At 38.9% G+C, this 27595-nt stretch overlaps 1 protein-coding gene across 1 annotated transcript; it reads left to right on the top strand.

Annotated features, from left to right (window-relative positions):
• Positions 1-27595, top strand: LOC107814702 ((DL)-glycerol-3-phosphatase 2). Its single transcript, XM_016640152.2, has 6 exons — positions 1-244; positions 2521-2745; positions 10549-10609; positions 10757-10904; positions 16061-16140; positions 27330-27595. The coding sequence occupies exons 1-6, from the start codon at positions 157-159 to the stop codon at positions 27466-27468; spliced, it is 741 nt and encodes a 246-aa protein (XP_016495638.1). The 5' UTR covers positions 1-156; the 3' UTR covers positions 27469-27595.

Here is a 27595-nt window from a genome sequence, read left to right as displayed (position 1 = left end):
AGTACTGCTTTAGTGCATTTTCTACCGGAAGGGAAATAAACGAGACACCTTCAAATTAAGCCGAGAGGCTAACAAAAAATAAGCTTACAGATCTCCCCAAATTTTAAGCGCTTGCAGGTTGTTGTGGGCTACTCGAAGCTAAAAGTTGTTAAAATAATGGCGAATGAGGGCAGCAGTGATGCTTCATCTGCAAGAAAAGCCTCAATCACTCACGTAATCTTTGACATGGACGGCCTTCTTCTAGGTATATATGTGTATATATCATTATTATAAGATCTTTCTTACTTGATTTACTATATTTCCATTCTATTTTGCAAATCTGGATGACTTGAGAATGCAATGCCCACTGTTTCTTGACCCAATTGCCCATTTTGCCAATAACTGGTAATGTGCTTGTAGGAATTTCCTATAAGTAGTTTTTCAAGGGTTGGAAAGAGTGGGTTCCAACCAAGAGTTTGTGAGTTCGAGTCACTCCAAGAGCAAGATGGGGAGTTCTTGGAGGGAGGGAGCCGAGGGTCTATCGGAAATAGCCTCTCTAACCCAGGGTAGGGGTAAGGTCTGCGTACACAGTATCCTCCTCAGACTCCACTAGTGGGATTATACTGGGTGGTTGTTATTGTTTTAGTTTTTCAAGGGTTGGTATACCTTTGGTATGCAATCATTTGCTTAAATTGTTTGTTCTTTGGATGTCGTAAAATTTGTGATCATTGGGGAAGTGAAGTTAAAAAACTTGAGTGTGATATGTTCTACCCTTATTTTCAATCATAATCAATCTTAATCATATTTTCTATTATTGATTTCTGACCACAATCTATATATGCCCCTCTTATTTCTTCCTTTTGTGAGCTGACTGTGCTTTTGATTTTATATCTTGCCAGCTGTGATAGACTCAGGATTTGTAAAAATAGGGTAGGGAAGCTCATCTATTTGACAATACTTAACGGAACTTCTGAATAAAAATCTTAGGGGATGGAGGGGACAGAAGTAATTCCGTAAGGCATTTTTAAAAATTTAGAAAAGCTTTTGAAGGGTAAAATTTCATTCGTGGAAGAATATTGAGCGCATGCGGTGCAACAAAACAATCAGCCGCTGCTTGAGGGCATTATTTGATTTGGAATTCTGAAGTTGCCTTTCTTATTGATACCATAAGTTGTCAATGATAAGTGATATGTGAACAACTCTACAATATCTAGTCTCTTTAAGTGAGACCTTGTGACCATTAGGCCATTTCTTATGCAGAGAAGATTAGTCAAGAATAAGTGAGACCTTGTGACCATTAGGCCATTTCTTATGCAGAGAAGATTAGTCAAGATTAGTCTTCTGCTATATACTATTACTACTTTTCTCTATAGGTAGATTAAGCCACTAAACATTCTAATGAAGTTTATAATAAGTGTGTTCCTCAAGCATGTATAGGCATTTGTATGTCTATGTCTTTCTGATGTAACATTCACATATCTGGTATGTAAGTTACTCAAGACTTAGACATTTCTCACCTATCAAAGAAAACAAAATGGCCTTTCTTAGCTCTTTGATTATATTTTCCCCTAATTAAAAGGAATGAAGAGTAAATTACTGAGCTTTGGTGGTTCTGATAGCATGCTACCATAGCAGAAAAAGAATTGCTTTCTTTGCTTTAATGACTTATTACTCACTGCCTATACGCTGGTATGATTCTTTTCAGTAGAAACCTTACACTGGTGTGCATCTGTAGAGGAAACATTAGCAACGGGATAGTTAGAGAAAGTCTCCTCTGCCATGCATTATTTTATCTTCTACTTTTCTTAGAGGTGTACAATCTCATGAAGTGAGGATTGCGCAGGACCATATAAGGTGAGCAAATGTTCCACATTCCAACGATATGGGACAACTCAACAAACTCTTATACGCTAGAAAGCTTGTTGCGCTTTGAGATTTATAAATGTCAAAAGAAATCTAGTTCCCTCTTTGTCAACCAAAGAAAAAAAATCTAGTCTCTCGTTCTCTCAGTGCAACAGTAAGATTGATGTTGATTTCTTATAGGGGATCTTGAAGTTTAGAAAAAGGATCCATGTTCTGTTTCATTTGATTTTTAGTGAGGTCATTTACTTTTTCAATCCAAGAGTTTGTTATTTTGAATTTTCTTTTGTTACCCAAGTTATATAACTTAAATAACCATAGAACAAATTCACACATCCAAATCTGTTATGCCCCTTGGGTATACGTATGTGGTTTAACCACAGCGGACACTGCATGGCTTTTTATTTGATTTGGATTTAATGTTTTTCACATCATGTGATATATTAGGACACTCCAGTCTGTTTCTTTGAAAAAAAAAGAGCTTCTAAGTAATGGGAAGAACAGTTGAGGATAGATTGTTAACTTAGGGGATCAAAGGGGAGATTGATATTTACCAGGCTTTTCCTGTTTGTTGGATTCTATTGGAAAGAAACAAGGAAATCTTTGTGTTGTTGAATAGTTGCTACTTGAAGACAAGTCTTGGTTGACTAGCTTCTGTGTTGCTTTTCTTTTGTGTATCAGACACGGAGAAATTCTATACGGAGGTCCAGGAGATTATACTTGCTAGGTATAATAAGACTTTTGATTGGTCACTCAAGGCAAAGATGATGGGGAAGAAGGCGATAGAGGCTGCCAGGGTCTTTGTTGAAGAGACAGGAATAAGTGATTCACTTACAGCTGAAGATTTTCTTGTAGAAAGAGAGGAAATGTTGCAGAAAATGTTTCCCACAAGTGACCTCATGCCAGGTACAAGTTTACGCACTAGTGGCAGATTATTTTTCTTTATTCATTTCTCAAGTTTCAGCTTTCTCACCCTTCCTCAGTGTTCTACATAAGAGTAGCAGACATTTACGGGATTGGTTATTTGTCTGAAAATGGCATGGAGTAGCCACCTTCCTTTTTGACCAAGTTCCCTTTGATGGTCCCTTCTGCAAATTTTCTCTGTAAAGTTACTTTTGAGTTTAGCTTCAGTAATCATCGTTTTGTTTCTTCTGACTGTTACATCATTCCTTCATTTTTATCAGTCTATTGATTTTCCAATAACCCCTTCCGTCATGAGATGTGACCGAAAGAGCCATTTTTCTTTTTATTTATTAAAGAAATCTTTTGTTTCCAGAAAATGCTGGTTTTCCTACAAGTTCTTCTCACATTCAGTTTTCCATTTTCTCAACCAGTATATTTCACAAATTTCAGGTTTTAGCTTCAGGTGAAAAACCATGTGAATGCATTTTTATCTTTTAGCATGAAAAAGATACTCTGAAGTGATAGTTAGAACTGTCAAGGTGTGCACAAACTAGCATGGACACCACCGTTATATATAAAAAGTTGATCCAAAAGATGTCAAATTAAGTTTTGAATAGTGCTAAATAGACAAGTAGGGACAGGTGGAAAATTTTTGTATTATATCTGGTGATCCCTACAATATTCAAGTCGAATTCTAAACTTCCTATTTGTGAAATTTGTGAAAGAGAAAAGGCAGGGGGTCGCGTTCTCATGTCTCTTGAAAACGAGACGAGATCTTATGCTTTAATGTTTATTTTTGTGAAAGGTAAAAGGCTGTGTTGAAGCCGTATATACAGAGCAAAAAGATCACCAAAAAGAGACCCTAAAAGGTCTTACAAGGATCCAATGATATCTGCTAAAAATAAAATAGCATCATACAGTTCATCTTAACTTTCTGTAAAGGGCTGCATTTCCTTCAAAACACGTTAAGTTCCTTTCCATCCATACTGCAGTATTATCAATAGCGAAAAGCGCAAAAAAGCTCTAAGGTCTATTGGAGCTTTAAGCGCAAAGCACAAATAAAGCGTGGGCTTTAATGAAGAAAGGCGCAAAAGGAGAAAAACTACAAATATGTATGTGTAGTCCAAGACTAATATCTATAAGCATGAATACCAAATATATGGACAAAGAAATTGAAGAAAATTTACGATAAAGTGAAATATCAATTGTTTAGTGTCGCGTCTTCCGGATTACGCTCATTAGCAAGGAAAAATATGCCTTAGAGCCTTGATGACAACACTGAAGCGCCTGTTAAGCGAAGCGAAGCGCTCAACATGTTTTGAGTCTCGCTTCAGGGCTTAAGCGCGCCTTTGATAACATTGCCATACTGTCCACCATATCCATGCTGGAATCGAGCTCCATCATCTCTTCTGCTTCATTGTACCTCCCATGTTGTTTCAACATTAGCAGATCTCCTGTGGGCTTAGGCATAACCCAACTTAATTCCTTTCATACTAAGAAACAATTGCCACAGCTGGTCAGTGAATGAAAAGGTGGTTGATGGTCTCGGACTCCTTCCCACATACAAAAGCATCTAGAGCATAACTTGATGCCCTTTCTCTTCAAGTTTTCTTGAGTCAGGCATGCCTCTTTAGAAACTGTTAGTTTACAGCTATGTATATAATGTAGTCTTGTCCCACATTGGAATAGGAGTAGTATGTCCTAATATAGTATAACTATAAATAAGGACCTCTTGTATTGTATTGAACATCCAATATCAATAACATATTTTCTCCCATGTTTTCTCACATGGTATCAGAGCAATTGTGAGAGATTTATCGATGTGCATAAATTCCAGCGACTCCGGGAAGAGAAATCAGTCACCGGAAGTCTTTTTCTGGCGACTTTTTCAAGGCTGTTTGCGTCTGCTTTATCTCCGTTAGTGTTGTGCAAAATCCAACACTACCACAAGAGTAGTCACTGTCCGGCGACCAAACCCCAGTGAAAATCTCCGGCAGCAGCCTCTTCACGCGCCTCCACGCGCCACCAGAAGCTCACGCGCCGGCGCATACGACCACTTCTGGCCAATTTTTGAAAAACTTCCTTCAGAACAGTTGGGTCGCCTGGTAATTCTTATCCTACCCCTACTGTTTTCATTTCATTCCGACCACTTTGAGTTTTTCCGGCTGCTACAGTACTATTCCGACAGCTACAGTAAGATTCTGGCTGCTTCAGTATTTCATTATTCTGTTTCTGTGTTTCCTTACTCTGTTTCAGTGGATTACAGTTGATTCTTTCTCTTATTTGGTAATAATTTGCAACAATGTCTTTGGGATTTGATGCTTTTGGGTCTAGAAACGTGAGTTCTGGAAGCTCTAGTGTTATTATTACCTTAGAACCTTTAATGGGAGGTTCAAACTACTTAGCTTGGGATTCATCTGTCGAGTTGTGGTGTAGAGGCCAAGGTGTTCAAGATCATCTAATCAAACAGTCTAGCGAAGGAGATGAAAAGGCAATAACACTTTGGACAAAAATCGATGCTCAGTTATGTAGCATCTTGTGGCGATCTATTGATTCCAAGTTGATGTCCTTGTTTCGTCCATTCCAGACATGTTATTTGGTTTGGGCAAAGGCACGCACCTTATACACTAATGACATATCTCGCTTCTATGATGTGATATCGCGGATGACAAACTTAAAGAAAAAGGAATTAGATATGTCTACTTACTTGGGTCAAGTACAGGCAGTCATGGAGGAATTTGAGAAGTTGATGCCAGTTTCTGCTAGTGTTGAAAAACAACAAGGGCAGCGACATGAGATGTTTCTCGTTCTTACCCTCGCTGGACTTCCTAATGATCTTGATTCAGTACGCGACCAGATTTTTGCTTGTCCGACTGTCCCGACAGTTGATGAATTATTCTCTCGATTACTCCGTCTTGCTGCAGCACCAAGTCACCCAGTGATCTCATCACATATACTTGATTCCTCTGTTCTTGCATCCCAGACAGTGGATGTTCGGGCATCTCAAACTATGAAGCATAGACGAGGAGGAGGTCGTTTTGGAAGATCTAGACCCAAGTGTTCTTATTGTCACAAAGTTGGACATACTCGTGAAATGTGTTATTCCTTACATGGCCGTTCACCCAAAAATGCTTACATTGCTTAGACTGAGACTCCAGGTAACCAGGGATTTTCTTTATCTAAAGAAGAATATAATGAGCTCCTTCAGTATCGAGCAAGCAGACATCTCCACAAGTAGCCTTAGTTGCTCAGACTGATACTTCTGTTACTGGTAATTCTTTTGCTTGTGTTTCCCAGTCTAGCACTCTTGGCCCATGGGTCATGGACTCAGGCGCTTCTGATCACATCTCTGGTAATATATCACTTTTGTCAAATATTGTATATTCACAGTCTCTTCCCACTTTTACTTTAGCCAATGGATGTCAAACTAAGGCAAAAGGAGTTGGACAAGCTAATATCTTGTCTTCTATCACCCTAGATTCCGTTCTTTATGTCCCTGACTGTCCTTTTAGTCTTGCATCTGTTAGTCGTTTGACTCGTGCCCTCCATTGTGGTATATATTTTATTGACGATTCTTTTATTATGCAGGACCGCAGTACGGGACAGACAATTGGTACATGACGTGAATCAGAAGGCCTTTACTACCTTAACTCACTCAGTCCTTCCATAACATGTCTAGTTACAGATCCTCCAGATCTAATCCACAGACGTTTAGGACATCCGAGTTTATCCAAACTTCAGAAGATGGTGCCTAGTTTATCTAGTTTGTCTACATTAGATTGTGAGTCGTGTCAGCTTGGAAAACATACCCGAGCCTCCTTTTCGCGTAGTGTTGAGAGTCACGCAGAGTCTGCCTTCTCCTTAGTTCATTCTGATATATGGGGTCCTAGTAGAGTCAGTTCAACCTTGGGATTTCGTTATTTTGTTAGTTTCATTAATGATTATTCAAGATGTACTTAGCTTTTCTTAATGAAAGATCGTTCTAAGTTATTTTCTATATTCAAAAGTTTCTGTGCTGAAATCAAAAACCAATTTGGTGTTTCTATTCGCATTTTTCGCAGTGATAATGCCTTAAAATATTTATCTTCTCAATTTCAGCAGTTTATGACTTCTCAAGGAATTATTCATCAGACATCTTGTCCTTATACCCCTCAGCAAAATGGGGTTGCTGAGAAAAAGAATAGGCACCTTATTGAGACTGCTCGCACACTTCTAATTGAATCTCGTGTTCCGTTGCGTTTTTGGGGCGATGCAGTTCTCACGGCTTGTTATTTGATTAATCGGATGCCTTCATCTCCCATCAAGGATCAGATTCCGCATTCAGTATTGTTTCCCCAGTCACCCTTATACTCTCTTCCACCCCGTATTTTTGGGAGCACGTGTTTTGTTCATAACTTAGCCCCTAGGAAAGATAAGTTAGCTCCTCGTGCTCTCAAGTTTGTCTTCCTTGGTTATTCTCGTGTTCAGAAGGGATATCGTTGTTATTCTCCGGATCTTTGTAGGTACCTTATGTCAGCTGACGTCACATTTTTTGAGTTTAAACCTTTCTTTACTTTTGCTGACCACCATGATATATCTAAGGTCTTACCTATACCGACCTTTGAGGAGTTTACTATAACTCCTCCTCCACCTTTGACCACAGAGGTTTCATCCATACCAACCGTTGAGGAGTCTAGTGTTGTTCCTCCTAGTTCCCCAGCCACAGGAATACCACTCTTGACTTATCATCGTCGTTCGCGCCCTACATCAGGCCCAACTGGTTCTCGTCCTGCACCTGGCCCTGCTCCTAGTACACCGATTGCACTTCGGAAAGGTATACGAACCACACTTAACCCTAATCCTCATTATGTCGGTTTGAGTTATCATCGTTTGTCATCTCCCTATTATGCTTTTATATCTTCTTTGTTCTCGGTTTCCATCCCTAAGTCTACAGGTGAAGCGTTGTCTCATCCAGGATGGCGACAGGTTATGAGTGACGAGATGTCTGCTTTACATATACGTGGTACTTGGGAGCTTGTTCCTCTTCCCTCAGGTAAATCTACTGTTGGTTGTCATTGGGTTTATGCAGTCAAAGTTAGTCCCGATGGCCAGATTGATCGACTTAAGGCCCGTCTTGTTGCCAAAGGATATACTCAGATATTTGGGCTCGATTACAGTGATACCTTCTCTCCCGTGGCTAAAGTGGCTTCAGTCCGTCTTTTTCTATCCATGGTTGTGGTTCGTCATTGGCCCCTCTATCAGCTGGACATTAATAATGCCTTTCTTTACGGTGATCTTGAGGATGAGGTTTATATGGAGCAACCACCTGGTTTTGTTGCTCATGGGGAGTCTCGTGGCCTTGTATGTCGCTTGCGTCGGTCACTTTATGGTCTAAAGCAGTCTCCTCGAGCCTGGTTTGGTAAGTTCATCACAATTATCCAGGAGTTTGACATGACTCGTAGTGAAGCTGATCACTCAGTGTTTTATCGGCACTCTGCTTCAAGTCTCTGTATTTATCTGGTAGTCTATGTTGATGATATTGTTATTACTGGCAATGATCAGAATGGTATTACCAATCTGAAGCAGCATCTCTTCCAGCACTTCCAAACTAAGGATCTGGGTAGACTGAAGTACTTTCTAGGTATTGAGGTTGGCCAGTCTAGCTCAGGTATTGTTACTTCTCAAAGAAAATATGCTATAGACATTCTTGAGGAGACATGGATGTAGGTTGTAGACCTGTTGAAACTCTGATGGATCCGAATTATAAACTTATACCAGGACAGGGGGAGCCGCTTAGCGATCCTGCAAGCTATAGGCGGCTGGTTGGAAAATTAAATTATCTCACAGTGACTAGACCCGACATTTCTTATCCTGTGAGTGTTGTAAGTCAGTTTATGAATTCTCCCTGTGATAGTCATTGGGATGCAGTTGTCCGCATTATTCGGTATATAAAATCGGCTACAGGCAAAGGGTTACTGTTTAAGGATCGAGGTCATGAGCAGATCGTTGGCTACTCAGATGGTGATTGGGCAGGATTACCTTCTGATAGACATTCTACGTCTGGATATTTTGTTTTAGTAGGAGGCAATTTGGTGTACTGGAAGAGCAAGAAACAGAATGTAGTTGCTCGGTCTAGTGCAGAAGCAGAATATCGAGCAATGACTATGGCTAACATGTGAGCTAGTCTGGACCAAACAATTGCTCAAGGAGTTAAAATTTGGTGAAATCAGTCGGATGGAACTTGTGTGCGATAATCAAGTTGCCCTTCATATTGCATCAAATCCGGTGTTCCATGAGAGAACTAAACACATTGAGATTGATTGTCACTTCGTCAGAGAAAAGATACTTTCAGGAGAGATTGCTACAAAGTTTGTGAGGTCGAATGATCAACTTGCAGATATTTTCACCAAGTCTCTCACTGGTCCTCGTATTGGTTATATATGTAACAAGCTCGGTACATATGATTTGTATGCACCGGCTTGAGGGGGAGTGTTAGTTTACAACTATGTATATAGTGTATTCTTGTCCCACATTGGAATAAGAGTAGTATGTCCTTGTATAGTATAGCTATAAATTAGGACCTCTTGTATTGTATTGAACATCCAATATCAATAACATATTTTCTCCCGTGCTTTCTCACAGAAACTAACCATACAAAGCAAGCTACTTTATAGCAATCAACTTTATCCAAGTTTTGCTAAGGGAATAATCAGTTCTTAAGGATGAGACACCCATATTGCCTGAACATACAAGTTGCTAATGGGGTTTCAATCCTTTCTCTTTATCTCTATCTTTGCCGGCTAATGGGGCCTAACTTATATGGTATTTCACGAGAAACTTCTACCGGTAGGGGATAGCTTTAGCTGAGTTTAATGTTCTGGAGAGGCTGTGGTTTACTTGATGGAAATAGCTCCGCATTTGTTTTCATCACCCAAAAGAAGAAGCTGGTAATATGCAGGGATAGGTAACCTTTAAATGCCAAATAAAAGCTTATAACATTTATGCTTTATTTTGGGTTTCAAAGCCTTGGAGGCGACCCTAGATGAAACTTCCAGTTTGCCTAAAGTCTAGGTGGCTAGAGCTATCCGGTACTTGTGCTAGTAGGAGATGATAAGTACTGGATTGATTTAGTGGAGGTGCATTCAAGCTGGCCTCGATACCACTGTTATCAAAAAAAAATTATAAAAGAAAATTCTATATTTAAGTGAAATGGAGAATATGATTTCCTAGTTATTCAAGGAAAAGGCTTCCGTTACCCTCTTGTAGTACACTCTTCAAAGTTAGAACATTTCTGCCAACATGAGAAATTAATTGCAGTAGTTTCTTTCTGCTCCAACCATCACAATGACAAATGGTTAGTTTGAATATTCATTTTGTGTATTAGCATCTGTTAACTCCTTCCAAAAAATTCACCATTTGTAGGTCCCTATGTAAAATGTAGAACGCATTGTCTGCGTGGGACAAATTTCGTAATTCAATCTTATCAAAAGGATTGAAATTAATATTTATAGCTTGTGTGAGTAAAGCTACATAGACTTGAGAATTGCTTGGAAGAATTACACCCATGATCTTAAATCTAATTCCTTATCTCCTTTCTTGTAAATCTTGTCCAACATCCTCTAGGATAATTATTTTTTCAAGTTCCTTGTGTCTAGTAATGTAATTTTAGAACAGTTATCTCTGAATAGAGAGGCTATCAAGTATAAAACTTGACTTGCATATACATTGTACATACAGTTTATTTCAGTCTTTTGATTTCGTTTAATGCAAAATTAGATTAGTATCCACGAGTCTCTTTGCATCTTTTAACTTTTTGTCCTGTTACAGGGTCCAGCCGCCTGATTCATCACCTTCATGCAAATGGAATACCAATTTGTGTTGCTACGGGGTATGACATCTTCTTTTAGTTTTGTTCTTTAGAAAGTTTAATGTTGGTGCCGCAATTAGTATAGCAAGTAGTCGTGTAAGATTCTACATAAGCTAAAATAATGTTTAAGAAGTAAGATTACATGAACTAATATAAATGCATTTTCAGTACACACACGCGGCATTTTGACTTGAAAACTCAAAGATATGGTGAACTTTTTTCACTGATGCATCATATCGTTCGCGGTGATGATCCAAAAGTTAAACAAGGAAAGCCATCACCTGATATATTCCTTGCAGCTGCAAACAGATTTGAGGTAATTTTCTGATTAACTTTGATGTATTTTTATTTCTTGAGGACTATTGTTTTAAAAAAATAGTGCTTTTCCTGTAGATTGACATAACGGAAAAGGGCCAGATTTGCCCCTCTACCAAAGAAAACAAGCTATATTTACAATCCGTTTCAGTTTCATAACAAAGATACACTTACTGCTGAGTTTATTTTATCCCTTATCTGTTAAATCCCTCTTCTAAACTTGAAAATAACACGTGGCAAGCCCTGATTGAGCTAAAATAATCAGCCCCACTTTTAATTAGAGGGAAAAGGTCCAAATTTATCCTTATACTTTCGGATATTGTCTACATTTAACCTCCGTTGTACTATTTGGCCAAATTTATTCCTACCATTATACTATTCCGCCAAATTTACCCCTACCATCAGTAAACTTTTAAAAACTACCCCTCAGTCTGTTAGGTAACCCAAAATCTCCCAAATCCCTTTTATTTAAATCACTTGTTCTTCATCTTGATTAGAAATTACTATTAATGTGAATGCTAAAGGTACTCAACTATACAAATTATTCATGGATATTTCTAATTACCATTGCACCCACTTCCCTTATTATGATAATGATTTTGGAATTGATTTAAAATTTTTATAATTCTTCAACCATATACACACCGCAAATTTCTATGGATCCATTTGTTATGTATTATATGCGGCTGCTCATCATGTATGTACATATATATTCGAATATACTTTGTAATTGTCTAGTTATTATAGAGTTCGGTCGATTAACTTAATAGTGCACAACGCGTAGGCATTTGATTAAAGCAAAGCTGAATTCTGCAATGCAAAATCTCCAAGGAACTAAAACTTCTATCACTAATACTTGCAAAGTCTTCATACCTTTGGTAGAACGAATTCATTAAAGCTGGGGTGTTGTAAATACTTTTGAAATTTTGACAAGCTACCTAATTTAGATTCTTCAATTTAATATACTTTGTTTACTAACCGCAACATTATTTTAATATTTTATTCTCTTATTTCTTTTTTTTTCCAATTAAGAACGTTGGTAAATGCCAACTACTTTGAAAATAGTGGATCAAGAAGAAGAATAAGTAACTTAACTAAAATGATTTGGGAGAATCTGGGTCGCCTGACGGACTGAGGGGTAATTTTTTAAAGTTTTTTGATGATAGGGATAAATTTGGCCGGATAGTATAACGGTAGAGGTAAATTTGGCCGAATAGTATAACATATGTTAAATGTAGACAATATTCAAAAGTGGAGGTGTAAATTTGAACCTTTTCCCTTAATTAAATCCAACCCGACCCAACTTAGTTACCTACCCATCTGAACCCCCCTAAATCCCCCCATTCCCTCATTCTCAATCTAAGTAGACCAACACTCAATCAGGGCCCACGGAAGGGAATTACAGGCATCAACCATCAAAATATTATGCAACATGTCAAAAAGTAGCAAAATTGGTTCCTTGATTGCACATTCGGAGTTGTTTCCCAAGTTGGTTCCTTTTCTTGAGGATAGAGCTCTTGCAAGAGATTGTGTTATTATTTTGCAAAACTTATGAATCAATGAAGATGCTAGAATTGCAATAGCTGAAACTGATGGATGCATTGCCTCACTTGTGAAACTGCTCTAAAGTTACAATCGCAATGACCGGGAGCATGCAGTGGCTTTTCTTCTTTCTTTATGCTCTCAAAAGGTTCAATATTGTCAACTGGTGATGGATGAACGAGTCATCCCTGAACTTGTCAATGTATCTATTAATGGAAACAACAATGTCACGTCCCAAACTACCCCCGAGACGTGACTGACACCCAGCTAACACCACCTGCACAGTACCCTCAACAGACCCTACTTGTGAAATTACATTGGTTTATTATTGTTGTTGTTATTATTGCTTAATAATGAGGCTTATGTCGACGCCAAGTCCTGGTGCTTCACCAATTTTTTTCTTTTGATAACTGGGGTGTCCAGGCCAGCTTGCGCGCACCTCAACTCATTCCACGGGATACCTGCCACCTCCCACTAGCAACCGATACTAGGTAACTCTGTCCATCAAGGCTTGTATAGATAGGAAAAAATCACCTATTGTTTTTGCCTCCGCTGAGATTTGAACCTAAGACCTCAGTTCTCACCTACTTCATTGACCACTAAGCCTTCACCAATTTCTATCATAGCTTTCCTCTGGTCCAGCAAGTTCCTATAGTCTTCGTCTATGAACTCCCCTCCTATCACTTTTTCCATTTTATTTTGAGGCAAGTTCTTGCAATATTCATGTCGTTAGTAGTCGATGTTCACTTCGTAAGCTTTGTAGAAATCAATCTTGGTTTGATTCTCCATCTGAACCAAAGAATTCAATGAATCTGTGTTGTTCCACCTATATTTAGCTTCAGTAGTATGTTATTTACTTTCACCTTTCTTTTCCCTTAGAACTTTGAAATGATTTTGGATCAAGGCTAATTCAATTCGCTTACTTGGCGAGATCCATATTTTATAACAGAAACAACCATCTCCAGAAATATGGTTGAATTGGGATATGCTGCCATCGTGCTTCACTATTGTCTTCACGATGGTGCTAAAACTCGGGTGAGGACTATGGGAGGAGACTCAGAACATTTTCCAGTGATGATGAGGTTACATAAGCGATCAGCTTTTAGCCCCCTTTTATTTGCTCTGGCGATGAATGTGTTGATACGACACATTCAAGGGGAGGTGCCATGGTGTATGTTATTTGCAGATGACAGAGTGCTGATTGAGGAAACACGTTGCGGGGTCAACGCTAGGCTGGAAGTTTGGAGATAGACCCTGGAGTCTAAAGGTTATAAGTTGAGTAGAACCAGAACATAATACTTGGAGTGCAAGTTCAGTGATGGGACGTATGAAGCAGATGCGAACGTGAAGCTTGATACACAAGTCATCCCCAATAGAGATAGTTTCAAATATATTGGGTTTGTTATCCAAGGCAATGGGGAGATTGACAAGGATGTTACACATCGTATTGGAGCGGGGTGAATGAAATGGAGGCTTGCATATGGTGTTTTATGTGATAAGAATGTGTCACCAAAACGTAAGGGCAAGTTCTACAGAGTGGTAGTTAGACCGACTATGTTATATGGTACTGAATATTGGCCAGTCAAGAAATCCCATGTCCAGAAGATTCGTAGCAGAAATAAAAATGTTGAGATGGATGTGTGGGCATACTAGGAAAGATAAGATTAGGAATGAAGTTATTAGGGACAAGATGTGAGTGACTCATGCGGAAGACAAACTGCGGGAATTGAGGCTGAGATGGTTCGAGCATGTGATGGGGAGTGACATAGACGCTCTATTTAGGAGCTGTGAGAGGTTGACCATAACGGGTCTAAGGAAGGGTAGAGGTAGGCCAAAGAAGTACTGGGGATAGGTGATTAGGTAGGACATGGAATTGCTTAAACTTACCGAGGACAAGACCTTCGATAGGAAGGTGTGGAGGTCTAGAATTAGGGTCGAAGGTTGATAGGTAGTCGAGGGTTTCTCCTAGTCTTACCGGTAGTATTAGTAATATTCTTATATTTTCTTGTTCCTAGATCTTTTTATTACACGTTGTGTCATTCTTACCAGTAGTATTACTACTATTCTTGTATTTCTTATCTCTGGATCTTTGTTATTATATGTTGTGTCTTTGTTTTTTTCTTGTTATTATTGTTGGTTGCTTCCTTGTCACTATTCCTTGAGCCAAGGGTTTATCGGAAACAACCTCTCTACTTCCACAAAGCAGGAGTAACGTCTGCGTATACATTACCCTCTCCAGACCCCACTTGTGGGATTACACTAGGTTTGTTGTTGTTATAGATGAGAATTGATGTTCACATCACTAATTAGTTGCGATGTTAGTACAAATTAATTTATATTCTCGTTGTCGTAAACTATGGTTAAGCTAGTTCTTAAATCAAAATCATTATTTAGTTAGATTGCTTCTAGATAGAACTAGAAGGACCTTCTTTCTCTGACGAAACTCGCTTCTCAGTGATAGAGATTGAGGCGTGTCCGAGCCATTTTACGGCCGAACTATAAAAATACTTTTATTATGAAACGACAAAAATGATGAATTATGTGTCGAGCATACTAGCTTGTTTGGCCAAGCTTCAAAAATAAGCTTATTTTGATAAGTGCGTTTTTTCAAAAGTGCTTTTCTCAAAAGTACTTTTGATGAATATTAGTTTGTGTTTGACTAATTAATGTGAAAAACACTTCTGAGTGGCAATTAGTGTTTGACCAAGCTTTTAAAAAGTGCTTCTAAGGGTATTTTTCTCAAAAATATTTTTCAAAAAAGTGCTTTTAGACAAAAGCTACTTTTTTCTGCTTCTACTCCAAAACATTTTTTTTCCTTCTAAAAGCTTGGCCAAACATTTTAACTTTGAAAAAAGCTTTTTTTTTTTTTTTTTTTTGAGAAAAAGGCTATTCATGTAGAAGAAGATTCTCTTATGTGAATATAAGTTTATCTAAAGTTATGTTTGAACAAAATGTAGTTTGATTATTGAAAAGTCAGCATCGAAAAACTTTGGATAGATGGAGAATCTAAAAAGAACAAAAAATGGGGACATTATGGTATAGTATGTCTAAGAAGTGGGTTGTGAGTTCGAGTCACCCCAAGAGTAAGGTGGAGAGTTCTTGGAGGGAGGAAGTCGAGGGTCTATCGGATACAGCCTCTCTACCCAAGTGTAGGGGTAAGGTCTGCATACAAACTACCCTCCCCAGACCCCACTAGTGGGATTATACTGGGTTGTTGTTGTTGTTGTTGTATGTTTAAGAAGTTCTCTTTTTAGGAAGTCCACTATTTTGGGATGAACTAAAATTAGAAGGTGGGTGCTCAATTTGAAGCAGAAAGTGTACAACATCTAAAAGATTCATGATGGAAACTAGGATGTTTGACTACAAAAAAGCAACTTTAATTTGTTCCCAAAATTAGACAAAAGACTACTTTATTTGATTGTACAAGTTTTCATGGAATAAAAAATGTAAATTAACACCGATTTTGGTCACCAATGCTGAGGTAGTTAGATGTAATTAGTAAAACTAGAATTGAGTCCTTCAGATAATGGAAAGTTAGAAGTATGGTCGGTATAATTAAAGTATGATATATCATGGATGTCTATGAGCTGTATATTTAAAGTTTAACATGGACAGGGTGGACCAGTAGATCCACAGAGGATTCTTGTATTTGAGGATGCGCCCTCAGGTGTCCTTGCAGCCAAGAATGCTGGAATGTAAGTCTATCACCCAGAACTTTAATGTTTGCTGATATGTTTTTAATTTTCTTCAGATAACTTGAGAGAGCTATGCGATTGCTTTTCAATTAAGCACTTCAATTAAAATTAAACTTCATAGCACTTCTTCTTTCATGGTTTAAGGAGTTTACTGATAGTAACCCCCATGCACTTCCCATTAAATGTTTGCACAAGTGCATTTCTTATATTTTGTCTTATGTACTTTTGCCTTAGTAGCTCTTACTAGGATAGTTTTTCCCTTCAACAACAATCTTATGTACTTGAGATCCTGTGCAAAAGGTGTCACCACCCAACTCCCACCGGAGCCGCAACGACGCCTAACACTACTTGCTAGGCAAGCCAACAGTCACACAAACACAACAAATTTGGATAAACACGGTTTAATAAGCTCAATAATGGAATTATCATGAAATATCTCATGAAAACAACAACAATACTGCTACAACCATCCCAAAGATCTGGTGTCAACGCGTACATGAGCACTACTGAGTATCAAAATATAAGGCCAAATTTTCAATACAACTGTTTGAATAGTAGAAGTAATAACAGAAATAATGAAAGAGAACTTCAAGGTCTGCGGACGGTATAACAGCTACCTCGTAGTCTCCCAAAAGCTTGTAGCAACAGAACTCTAGAGATCACCTCGTCCGGAAGTACCTGGATCTGCACACGAAGTGCAGTGTATTATGAGTACAACCGACCCCATGTACTAAATAAGTAATAACACTAACCTTGGGCTGAAAGTAGTGACGAGCTAAGAAACAGCAGTCAGAGACCAATATCAATAACCAGTAAGAATTCCGAATATAAAGGAAACAATAGAAGCAGGTAACTCAATGATATTATGTTCATCTTGTTCACATTTCAGAAATTTAGGCATGCTTTCCAAGTATAACAGTTTAAGCCCAACACAGACAAGACACTTCATTTACCAGCTAGCATGAGGAAGGTACATCTCTATGCTTACATGTCAAATATATATGTCAAATCAACAATATCACAGTGAAACCATTAAGATTAACCACACATCAACACCTGGCATTGTACGGGTGCCTGGCATAACTGCCCATCAACAAGCACGTATATAAAACATTGTGCCTGTGCCTGTGCCCACTGCTGGCATGTCAGACTCAGGAGGGGAGGATTCTGCCCAAGCACTAATCATAATCATATAGCCCAATAGTGAGGTTTGGTGCATGCGTCGCCCCAAATCATTAACACGTAGCTCTATATGAGCCTGGCATACGCGTCACCTCAAAATCAATACCAATCGGCTCTATGGCTCATGCTCAGTCATCAACTGGTCAAGTCTCAGTTAACCACATCTCCCAGTATTCAATTCAACAATGTTACACATATGAGGCATCAAACAACATGTGAGGAATCAAATAAGAAAGTACTGAGACAGATATATCATACACGGATATAGCATCATGATTGAGAGCATGTGTACTATTAAGGCAAATAGCTCATAAACAACAAGAATAGCCTTATCAAGTCCCAAACAAATAGCACATAGCCTAGACATGATTTCTAACATGAATCAGAACTCAAATAATCATACATGTTTAGAAACATGGATAGGACGAGGCACGATAGCAAACCAATCCCATAATAGTCTAAAAGGCACCTCAAATCATGAACATACCGGTGCACGCACACACGCCTGTCACCTAGTGCGTACGTCACCCCAATACCTTTCGTATAACATAGTTCCCAGGGTTAAATGCCCTCAAATCCAAGTTTAGATATGTTACTTACCTCAAAACGAGGGACTCAATACTCCAAAAAGCCCTTCCCACGCGAATCGGCCTCCGAATGACTCGAATCTAGTCACAAACAACTTACAACAACAACAACAACAACCCAGTATAATCCCACTAGTGGGGTCTGGGGAGGGTAGTGTGTACGCAGACCTTACCCCTACCCTGAGGTAGAGAGGCTGTTTCCAATAGACCCTCGGCATCCTTCCCTCCAAGAACTCCCCACCTTGCTCTTGGGGTGACTCGAACTCACAACCTTTTGGTTGGAAGTGGATGGTGCTTACCATCAGAGCAACCCACCTTGTGAGGGTGCTCACAAACAACTTAATATCATCAAATAATGCTGTAGGAAACAACTTCGAACAATAAAGCTTCGATCTTTATCAAAATCAAAAAGTCAACCCGGGCCCGCATCTCGGAACCCGGTCAAACTTACAAATTCCGAACAGTCATTCAATTATGAGTTCAACCATATCAATTTCATCCAGTTCTGACTTTAAATCGATCTTCAAATTCTCATTTTATACTTTAGGAAAGGTTTTACTAAAATCCCCAATTTCTTCACTTTAAATCACCAATTAAATTCTAAAAACAATGATGGAATCATGAAATAATAACAAATCCGAGTAAAAAATACTTACCCCTTTTCAAATCCCCATCAAAATCGCCCAAAACCGAGCTGTCTAATCCAAAATGTGATAATAACCAAACCCTCGAAATAGAGTATTTAAAACGTTCCGCCCAGGCATACCTTCGCGATCGCGTCCACATCTTCGCGATCCCGAAGAACAAACTTCTAGCTTCTCAAAAGACCCTACGCGAACGCGAGGCCCAGGATGCGAACGTGAAGCAAAACACACTCGGACACTACGCGAATGCGGGCATAGCTTAGCTGCCGCGAAGGCTTATAGCCAGCTGCCCCCAGCCGACCTACCTTCTACGCGAACGCGATGACCATAACGCTATCGCGAAGGCAACTACATACAAAACCATCGCGAACGCGATTACCACTTCGCGAACGCAAAGAACAACCCGCCTGCCTTCCAAAAATACACTACGCGATCACGACAACCCTTCCGCGATTGTGAAGAAGAAAACCATACATCAGAATCAGCTATGCCAAAACATGGAGAAATGGTCCGAAACCCATCCGAAACACGCCCGGGACCCCCGAGACCCCATCCAAACATACCAACAAGTCCTAAAACACAATACGAACTTACTCGAAGCCTCAAATCACCAAACGACACCAAAAGCACGAATTGTACCTCAATTTAAGCCTAATGAAACTAATGAACTTTCAACTTCCAAAACTCATGTCGAACCATATCAAATCAACTCCGAATTACCTCAGATTTTGCATGCAAGTCCTAAATGACACAACAGACCTATTCCGACTCTTGTAACGAAAATCCGAACCCGATATTAATAAAGTCAACTCCCGGTCAAACCTCTCAACCTTCCAAACCTTCAACTTTCCAACTTTCGCCAACAAGCACCAAATCAACCTAGGGACCTCCAAATCAACATTCGGACATACGCTTAAGTCCCAAATCACCATATGAAGCTATTGGAATCATCAAAACACCATTCCGGAGCCATCTACACAAAAGTCAAACTCCGATCAACTCTTTCAACTTAAACTTCCAGCCTTGGGACTAAGTGTCCCAATTCACTCCAACACTTCCCCGAAACCAAACCAACCACCCCGGCAAGTCACATAACCACAAAAGAACATAGAAGAGGCAATAAATAGGGGAACGGGAGTACAATACACAAAACGACCGGTCGGGTCGTTACAAAAGGTTACAGTGATTGATTTTATGAGCATGGTCACTCGTCTAAATATATATCTCAATAATTTGGCACTAAGATTATGTTTTGTTGATTAACTCATATATGGTGTAAATATCTTGAAGATAACAACTAGTTAAAATTTATTGAAGGAACAATATGATTTTGGTATGTGTTCTCCATGTCTGAGCTACGTGCTCAGTATAGCAAACAAGGTTACCTTTTATATATCTTTTTATTGCATTGGCGACACTTGTTTCATCTAGCTACTAGTTTTTGTCCACTCTTCTCTTTCTGGTCTCCATTACTTCTTTTTTTAGGATCTTGCTTTTTTCTTCCTCCTATTGTGAATTTTTGTCTTGACTTTCAAGAAACTTTGAACCTATCAAGTTTGACGATGCTTCCTCGTGTTATAATTTTGTTTTCTGATTTAAATTCTTTTTCTGCCCCTTTAGGGTCATCTGATAAGCAAAAAGTTTTATATTATTTTTCCGCTCTCAACTGCCTCAGTTGTTTGCTGCTTTACTAGGACCCTGAAATTTCCTCCGACACCCACACAAACTCCAGTGTTTTACCCATGATGGATAGACAACAGACCTTGTTTGTGTCCTTAAATATACATACACAAATATCTTGCTAATAGTGATCATCAGAGTCCTTGTAACATGGTTCCTTTTTGGTGGTTCTCTGGTTTTTGTCGTTTCAAATTAGTTTCTAATGAAGTTTTCCTGTTTTATCCATTATAAGTGTTTACCCTAAGAACGGATAACAATTGAATTTATACGTGGTTTTAAGGACACGTGATTTTACTTGGCACAAACTGAGAAAATATGTAAATTGATATTGAAATTGATTAGTCATACGAAGGGCAAGCCCGTTTTGACCGTATACAATAAGGCTAGCTTTCCTTTTCTTGTTTTAGTTTGATATATTCAGATGTCTTCAGTGTGGAGTGTTAACCATTTTCGTAACCTTTGAACTTTTTCACCTTTGTTTCCTACTATTATTTCTGTTGAGTTCCCACATTGGTGTGATGAGGGTTTCATGGTCTCTTTATATGGTATTGGGCAATTCTCACCATATGAGCTAACTTTCGGGGTTGAATTAGATCCAAGGTCCAATTCTTTCACATGGTATCAGAGCCAGACCTACCCAATTCTTGTTTTATCCGATGTTGGGACCCTATATTATATTGTTCATGATCCAGATGTCTTGTCCTGAACGTGCTCCACATCAGTGGAATGAGGGTTCCATGGTATATTGCCTTGCAATCCTCATCTCATGAGCTAGCTTTTGGCTTTGAGTTAGGCTCAAGGTCCATTTCTTTCACAATATGTTTTTGGATTCTAAGAGGCATGTAACATGCTTTAACTACTAAAACTTCCCGAAGTTCTCTTTGTTGATGAGGGTTTTTTCTTGGTAGATGCAACGTATGCCAAGCGAGTCCTGAAGTTGCATTTTAATTTTCATTGATGTAGAAGATTACTTGTTAGAAGCCATAAACGAAAAGGAAGAAGAAAATAAGAGATAATATGGAAGAAATTTGGTCTCTTAAATTGGTCCAATTATTGTTTGAAGTTTTGAATGGGAAGTAAATGGGAACAAATTGTGGGGTCCAGTCCCATAATCAAACAAAGAAAAAAGGGGATTGTGGGGTCGATCCCCATAATGAAGAAAGAAGAAAAAGATTGTTGGGTCTATCTCCATAACGAAGAAGAAAAATCTGCAAGATGCAAAATTAGTAGTTGGCACCGAAACGCGTTTTTTGACCAAAATTGTTTTTTGGTTACGACACTTCTTCCTATAAATAGAAGCCTTCAGCTTCTCATTTGACACATCAATCTCAAGAGGAAAAATATATCTGAGAGTTAGAAAGAAAGATTAAGGTTTCACAGACAGAGTATAAGAAAATAGTCTGTTAGAAAAATAGAGAGTGAGCGATATTGTAGTGAGGTAGGAATATCAAAAGAGGGTTATTTTTTTTGAGTATTGTAGTGGTCTTTTGAGTATTTTACTCGGACCTACAAAGTGTAAAATTCCTTGCTATAGTGATATCAGTTGCTCGTCTCGGGGCCGTGGTTTTTTCCCTTATTCAAAAGGGTTTTTCACGTAAAAATTTTGGTGTCGTAGTCACTCGTTTATTCTTGTTAATTACCATATCTCGGTGCTACGTTATTATTCAACTTTTATTACTGTGAATATTATTTTTGTAGGGGATTTATTCCCAACAACTGGTATCAGAGCACAAGTTCTGCTCGTTCAGAGAAATACTATTCATTGTCTACTATACTCGGTGAAAAATAAAAATGTCCGGAGTAAAGTACGAGGTAGCAAAATTTAACGGAGATAGCGGTTTCTGAACATAGCAAAGAAGAATGAGAGATCTGCTCATCCAACAAGGATTACACAAGGTACTAGATGTTGATGCCAAAATGCCTGATACCATGAAAGCTGAGGATTGGGCTGACTTGGATGAAAGGGCTGCTAGTGCAATCGGGTTGCACTTATAAGATGATGTGGTAAATAACATCATTGATGAAGACACCGCACGTGGCATTTGGACAAGGTTGGAAAGCCTATACATGTCCAAAACGCTAACAAATAAATTATACATGAAGAAGCAGCTATACGCCCTACACATGGGTGAAGGTACGAATTGTTTGTCACATTTAAATATGTTTAACGGACTAATCACACAGCTCGCCAATCTCGGAGTGAAAATCGAGGAAGAAGATAAAGCTATCTTGCTGTTGAATTCGTTGCCATCTTCGTACGATAATATGGCAACAACCATCCTGCACGGTAAGACTACCATTGTGTTGAAAAATGTCACATCGGCTCTTCTACTCAATGAGAAGATGAGAAAGAAGCCTGAAAATCAAGGACATGCTCTCATCACAGAAGGTAGAGACAGGAGTTATCAAAGGAGTTCGAGCAACTATGGTAGATCCGGAGCTCGTGGGAAGTCTAAGAATCGATCCAAATCAAGAGCTAGAAATTGCTACAACTGTGATCAACCAGGTCACTTCAAAAGAGATTGCTCAAATCCAAGGAAGGGCAAAGGTGAAACTAGTGGCCAGAAAAATAATGACAACACAACCGCCATGGTACAAAACAATGATAATGTTTTCCTCTGTATAAATGAGGAAGAGGAATGTATGCACTTATCAGGTCCAGAGTCAGAATAGGTGGTTGATACAGCAACATCTTACCATGCCACACCGGTAAGAGATCTTTTTTGCAAATATGTAGCAGGTGATTTCAGCGTGTTACCCAAAGATTGCAGGGATTGGTGACATTTGTATCAAGACAAATGTCGGATGCATATTGGTTCTGAAGGATGTGTGACATGTACCTGATTTGTGGATGAACTTGATCTCGGGAATTGCTTTAGACCGAGATGGATACGAGAACTATTTTGCAAATCAAAAGTGGAGATTCACCAAGGGATCATTGGAGATTGCAAAGGGAGTTTCTCATGGTACGTTGTACAGGACAAATGCAGAAATATGCCAAGGTGAATTGAACGCGGCATAAGATGAGATTTCTGCAGATTTGTGGCACAAAAGAATGGGTCATATGAGCGAGAAGGGATTGCAGATTCTTGCCAAGAAACCACTCATTTCTTATGCCAAAGGTACAACGGTAAAACCCTGTGACTACTGTTTATTTGATAAGCAGCATAGAGTCTCATTTCAGACATCGTCTGAAAGAAAATTGAATATACTTGATTTGGTATATTCTGATGTTTGTGGTCCAATGGAAATTTAATCGATGGACGGTAACAAATATTTTGTTACTTTTATTGATGATGCTTCACGAAAATTATGGGTTTATATTTTGAAAACCAAAGATCGGGTGTTTCAAGTTTTCCAGAAGTTTTATGCTATGGTGGAAAGGGAGACAGGACAAAAGCTAAAATGTCTCCGAAGTGACAATGAAGGTGAGTACACTTCAAGGGAATTTGAAGAGTACTATTCGAGCCATGGGATCAGACATGAAAAGACAGTTCCTGGAACCCCACAACACAATGGCGTAGCCGAAAGGATGAACTGCACCATTGTGGAGAAGGTGAGAAGCATGATCAGAATGGCTAAACTTCCTAAGTCATTCTGGGGTGAAGCAGTTCAGACAACCTGTTACATGATCAATTGGAGTCTATCAGTTCCGTTGGCGTTTGACATCCCGGAGAGAGTTTGGACCAACAAGGAGGTGTCCTACTTGCATGTGAAGGTGTTCGGTTGTAGAGCTTTTGCACATGTACAAAAGGAGTCGAGAACAAAGCTGGATGATAAATCTGTTCCTTGCATATTCATCGGATATGGAGATAAAGAATTCGGATACAGATTGTGGGATCCTGTAAAGAAGAAGGTCATCATAAGCAGAGATGTAGTCTTCCGAGAAAGTGAAGTTGGAACTGCTGATGATATGCCAGAGAAATCCAAGAATGATATAATTCCTAACCTTGTTACTGTTCCTTCTACTTCTAATAATCCCACAAGTGCAGAAAGTATGACCGACGAGGTTGTCGAGCAGGGGGAGTAACCTGGTGAGGTTATTTAACAGGGGGAGCAACTTGATGATGATGTCGAGCAAGTGGATCACCCCACTCAGGGAGAAGAACAACCTCAACCTCTGAGGAGATCAGAAAGGCCAAGGGTAGAATCATGCAGGTACCCTTCCACGGAGTATGTCCTCATCAGTGATGAGGAAGAGCCAGAAAGTCTTAAGGAGGTGATGTCCCATCTAGAAAAGAACCAGTGGATGAAAGCCATGCAAGAAGAGATGAAATCTCTGTAGACAAATGGCACGTACAAGCTGGTTGAACTTCCAAAGGGTAAAAGACTACTCAAATGTAAGTGGGTCTTTAAACTCAAGAAAGATGGAAATGTCAAGCTGGTTAGATACAAAGCCCGATTGGTGGTTAAAGGCTTCGAACAGAAGAAAGGTATTGATTTTAACGAAATTTTCTCACTTGTTGTCAAAATGACTTCTATTCGAACAATTTTGAGTTTAGCAGCTAGCCTAGATCTTGAAGTGGAGCAGTTGGATGTGAAAACTGCATTTTTTCATGGAGATTTGGAAGAGGAGATTTATATGGAGCAACCAGAAGGATTTGAAGTAGCTGGAAAGAAATACATGGTGTGCAAATTGAATAAGAGTCTTTATGGATTGAAGCAGGCACCAAGGCAGTGCAAATTGAAGTTTGACTCATTCATGAAAAGTCAAACATACATACATAAAGACCTATTCTGATCCATGTGTATACTTCAAAAGATTTTATGAAAATAACTTTGTTATATTATTGTTGTATGTGGATGACATATTAATTGTGGGAAAAGACAAGAGGCTGATCGCAAAGTTGAAGGTAGATTTGTCCGACTTATTTGATATGAAGGACTTGGGCCCAGCACAACAAATTCTGGGTATGAAGATAGTTCGAGAGCGAACAAATAGAAAGTTGTGGCTGTCTCAAGAGAAGTACATTGAACGTGTACTGGAACGCTTCAACATGAAGAATGCTAAACCAGTCAGCACACCTCTTGCTAGTCATCTAAAGTTAAGCAAGAAGATGTGTCCTACAACAGTGGAGGAGAAAGGGAACATGGCTAGAGTTCCTTATTCTTCAGCAGTCGGAAGCTTGATGTATGCAATGGTATGCACCAGACCTTATATTGCTCATGCAGTTGGTGTTGTCAGTAGATTTCTTGAAAATCCAGGAAAAGAACATTGGGAAGCAGTCAAGTGGATATTGAGGTACCTGAGAGGTACCACTGGAGATTGCTTGTGTTTTGGAGGATCTGATCCAATCTTGAAAGGCTACACAGATGTTGATATGGCATGTGATCTTGATAATCATAAATCTACGACAGGATACATGTTCACATTTTCAGGGGGAGCTATATCATGCCAGTCAAAGCTTCAGAAGTGTGTCGCACTCTCTACAACTGAAGCAGAGTATATTGCCGCTACTGAAGCTGGCAAGGAGATGGTTTGGCTGAAACGGTTTCTTCGAGGGCTTGGATTGCATTAAAATGAGTATGTCGTTTATTGTGACAGTCAAAGTGCAATAGACCTGAGCAAAAACACCATGTATCACGCAAGGACGAAGCATATCGACGTGAGATATCATTGGATTCGAGAAAGAATAGAGGATGGATATATACAGGTCAAAAAGATCCATACAAGTGAGAATCCTTCGGATATGCTGACTAAGGTGGTACCAAGAGACAAGTTCGAGCTATGCAAAGAACTTGTCGGCATGCACTCAAGCTAGAAGTCCGGTGTTACCTCATTCAGGTGAATGAGTCTGGAGGGGGAAATTTGTGGGGTTCAGTCCCATAATCAAATAAAGAAAAAAGGGGATTGTGGGGTCGATCTCGATAATGAAGAAAGAAGAAAAAGATTGTGGGAGGGGGAGATTTGTGGGGTCCAGTCCCATAATCAAACAAAGAAAAAAGGGGATTGTGGGGTCGATCCCGATAATGAAGAAAGAAGAAAAAGATTGTGGGGTCCATCCCCATAATGAAGAAGAAAAATCTGCACGATGCCAAATTAGTAGTTGGCACCGAAAAACGTTTTTTGACCAAAATTGTTTTTTGGTTACGACATTTCTTCCTATAAATAGAAGCCTTCAACTTCTCATTTGACACATCAATCTCAGAGAAAAAATATATCTGAGAGTTAGAAAAAAAGAGTGAGGTTTCACAGACAGGGTATAAGAAAATAGTCTGTGAAAAAAATAGAGAGTGAGCGATATTGTAGTGAGGTGAGAATATCAAAAGAGGGTTATTTCTTTTGAGTGTTGTAGTGGTCTTTGGAGTATTTTACTCTTACCTACAAAGTGTAAAATTCCTTGCTATAGTGATATCAGTTACTCGTTTCGGGGCTGTGGTTTTTTCCCTTATTCAAAAGGGTTTTCCACGTAAAAATTTTGGTGTCGTAGTCACTCTTTTATTCTTGCTAATTACTGTATCTCGGTGCTACGTTATTGTTTCGCTTTTATTACTGTGAATATTATTTCTGTAGGGGGTTACTCCCAACACAAATTTCATTTGCACATTTTCCTTTACAACCCTAAAAATGAGATGTGCTCAAGTTCCTATCACTTTAATTTTTCTTTTATTTTTGCTCCTTTGCTCTTCCATCCTTCCTTTTGTGAAAAAGGTTATGATATAGTTACCTTCTGCCAGCTTACCATGTTTTTTTCCAGCAAAAATATGGTGAAGCAAAAGGAAAAATAAAAGAAGAAAAGAAATGTTTCTCGATGAAGATGCAAAAAGAGGGGCAGTTATTTGCTATATTTATCCTTATTTTTCTTTCTTACTGACAATGAAATTCAATTCTGTATTTGTACAACAAAGCAAAATGCTCCTGCATCTTTTCATTCTGATGCATACCCAAGAATTCATTGAAGATATCTTGTATGTTTAGATGAAGTCACTGATCTTGCTCTTATCTCCATAGCACGTTGTTGTCTACTTTGTTCCTGATTTTTTGCCTTGATGTTATATAAATATGTTTTCCATACGAATGTATAAAAGCTCTGCTCATGGTCAGGGACTCAGGGTATCATCATCTACTGACGTGGGTTTTATGCACTGCATGCAGGTCAGTGGTTATGGTTCCAGATGCAAGGTTGGACAGTTCATATCATGAAGTTGCTGATCAGGTTTTGAGTTCTTTACTTGATTTCAACCCAGCCGATTGGGGATTGCCTCCATTTGAAAATTCATCAAACAAATCCTAAAGTTCCCAAACCGAGCCATATTATGAGTTCAAAACTCAATTTTATTATAGAGTTTCATGCTTGACTCATTATTTCAGATACTTAAGGTCCATTTCTGTTAAAATGAAGAAACTGAAGATTTGTGTCC

The sequence above is a fragment of the Nicotiana tabacum genome, chromosome 9 (assembly GCF_000715075.1).
Source record: "Nicotiana tabacum cultivar K326 chromosome 9, ASM71507v2, whole genome shotgun sequence".
NCBI lineage: Eukaryota > Viridiplantae > Streptophyta > Magnoliopsida > Solanales > Solanaceae > Nicotiana > Nicotiana tabacum.
The sequence above is the reverse complement of the archived record's forward strand: the minus strand, read 5'-3'. Positions and strand labels throughout refer to the sequence as shown.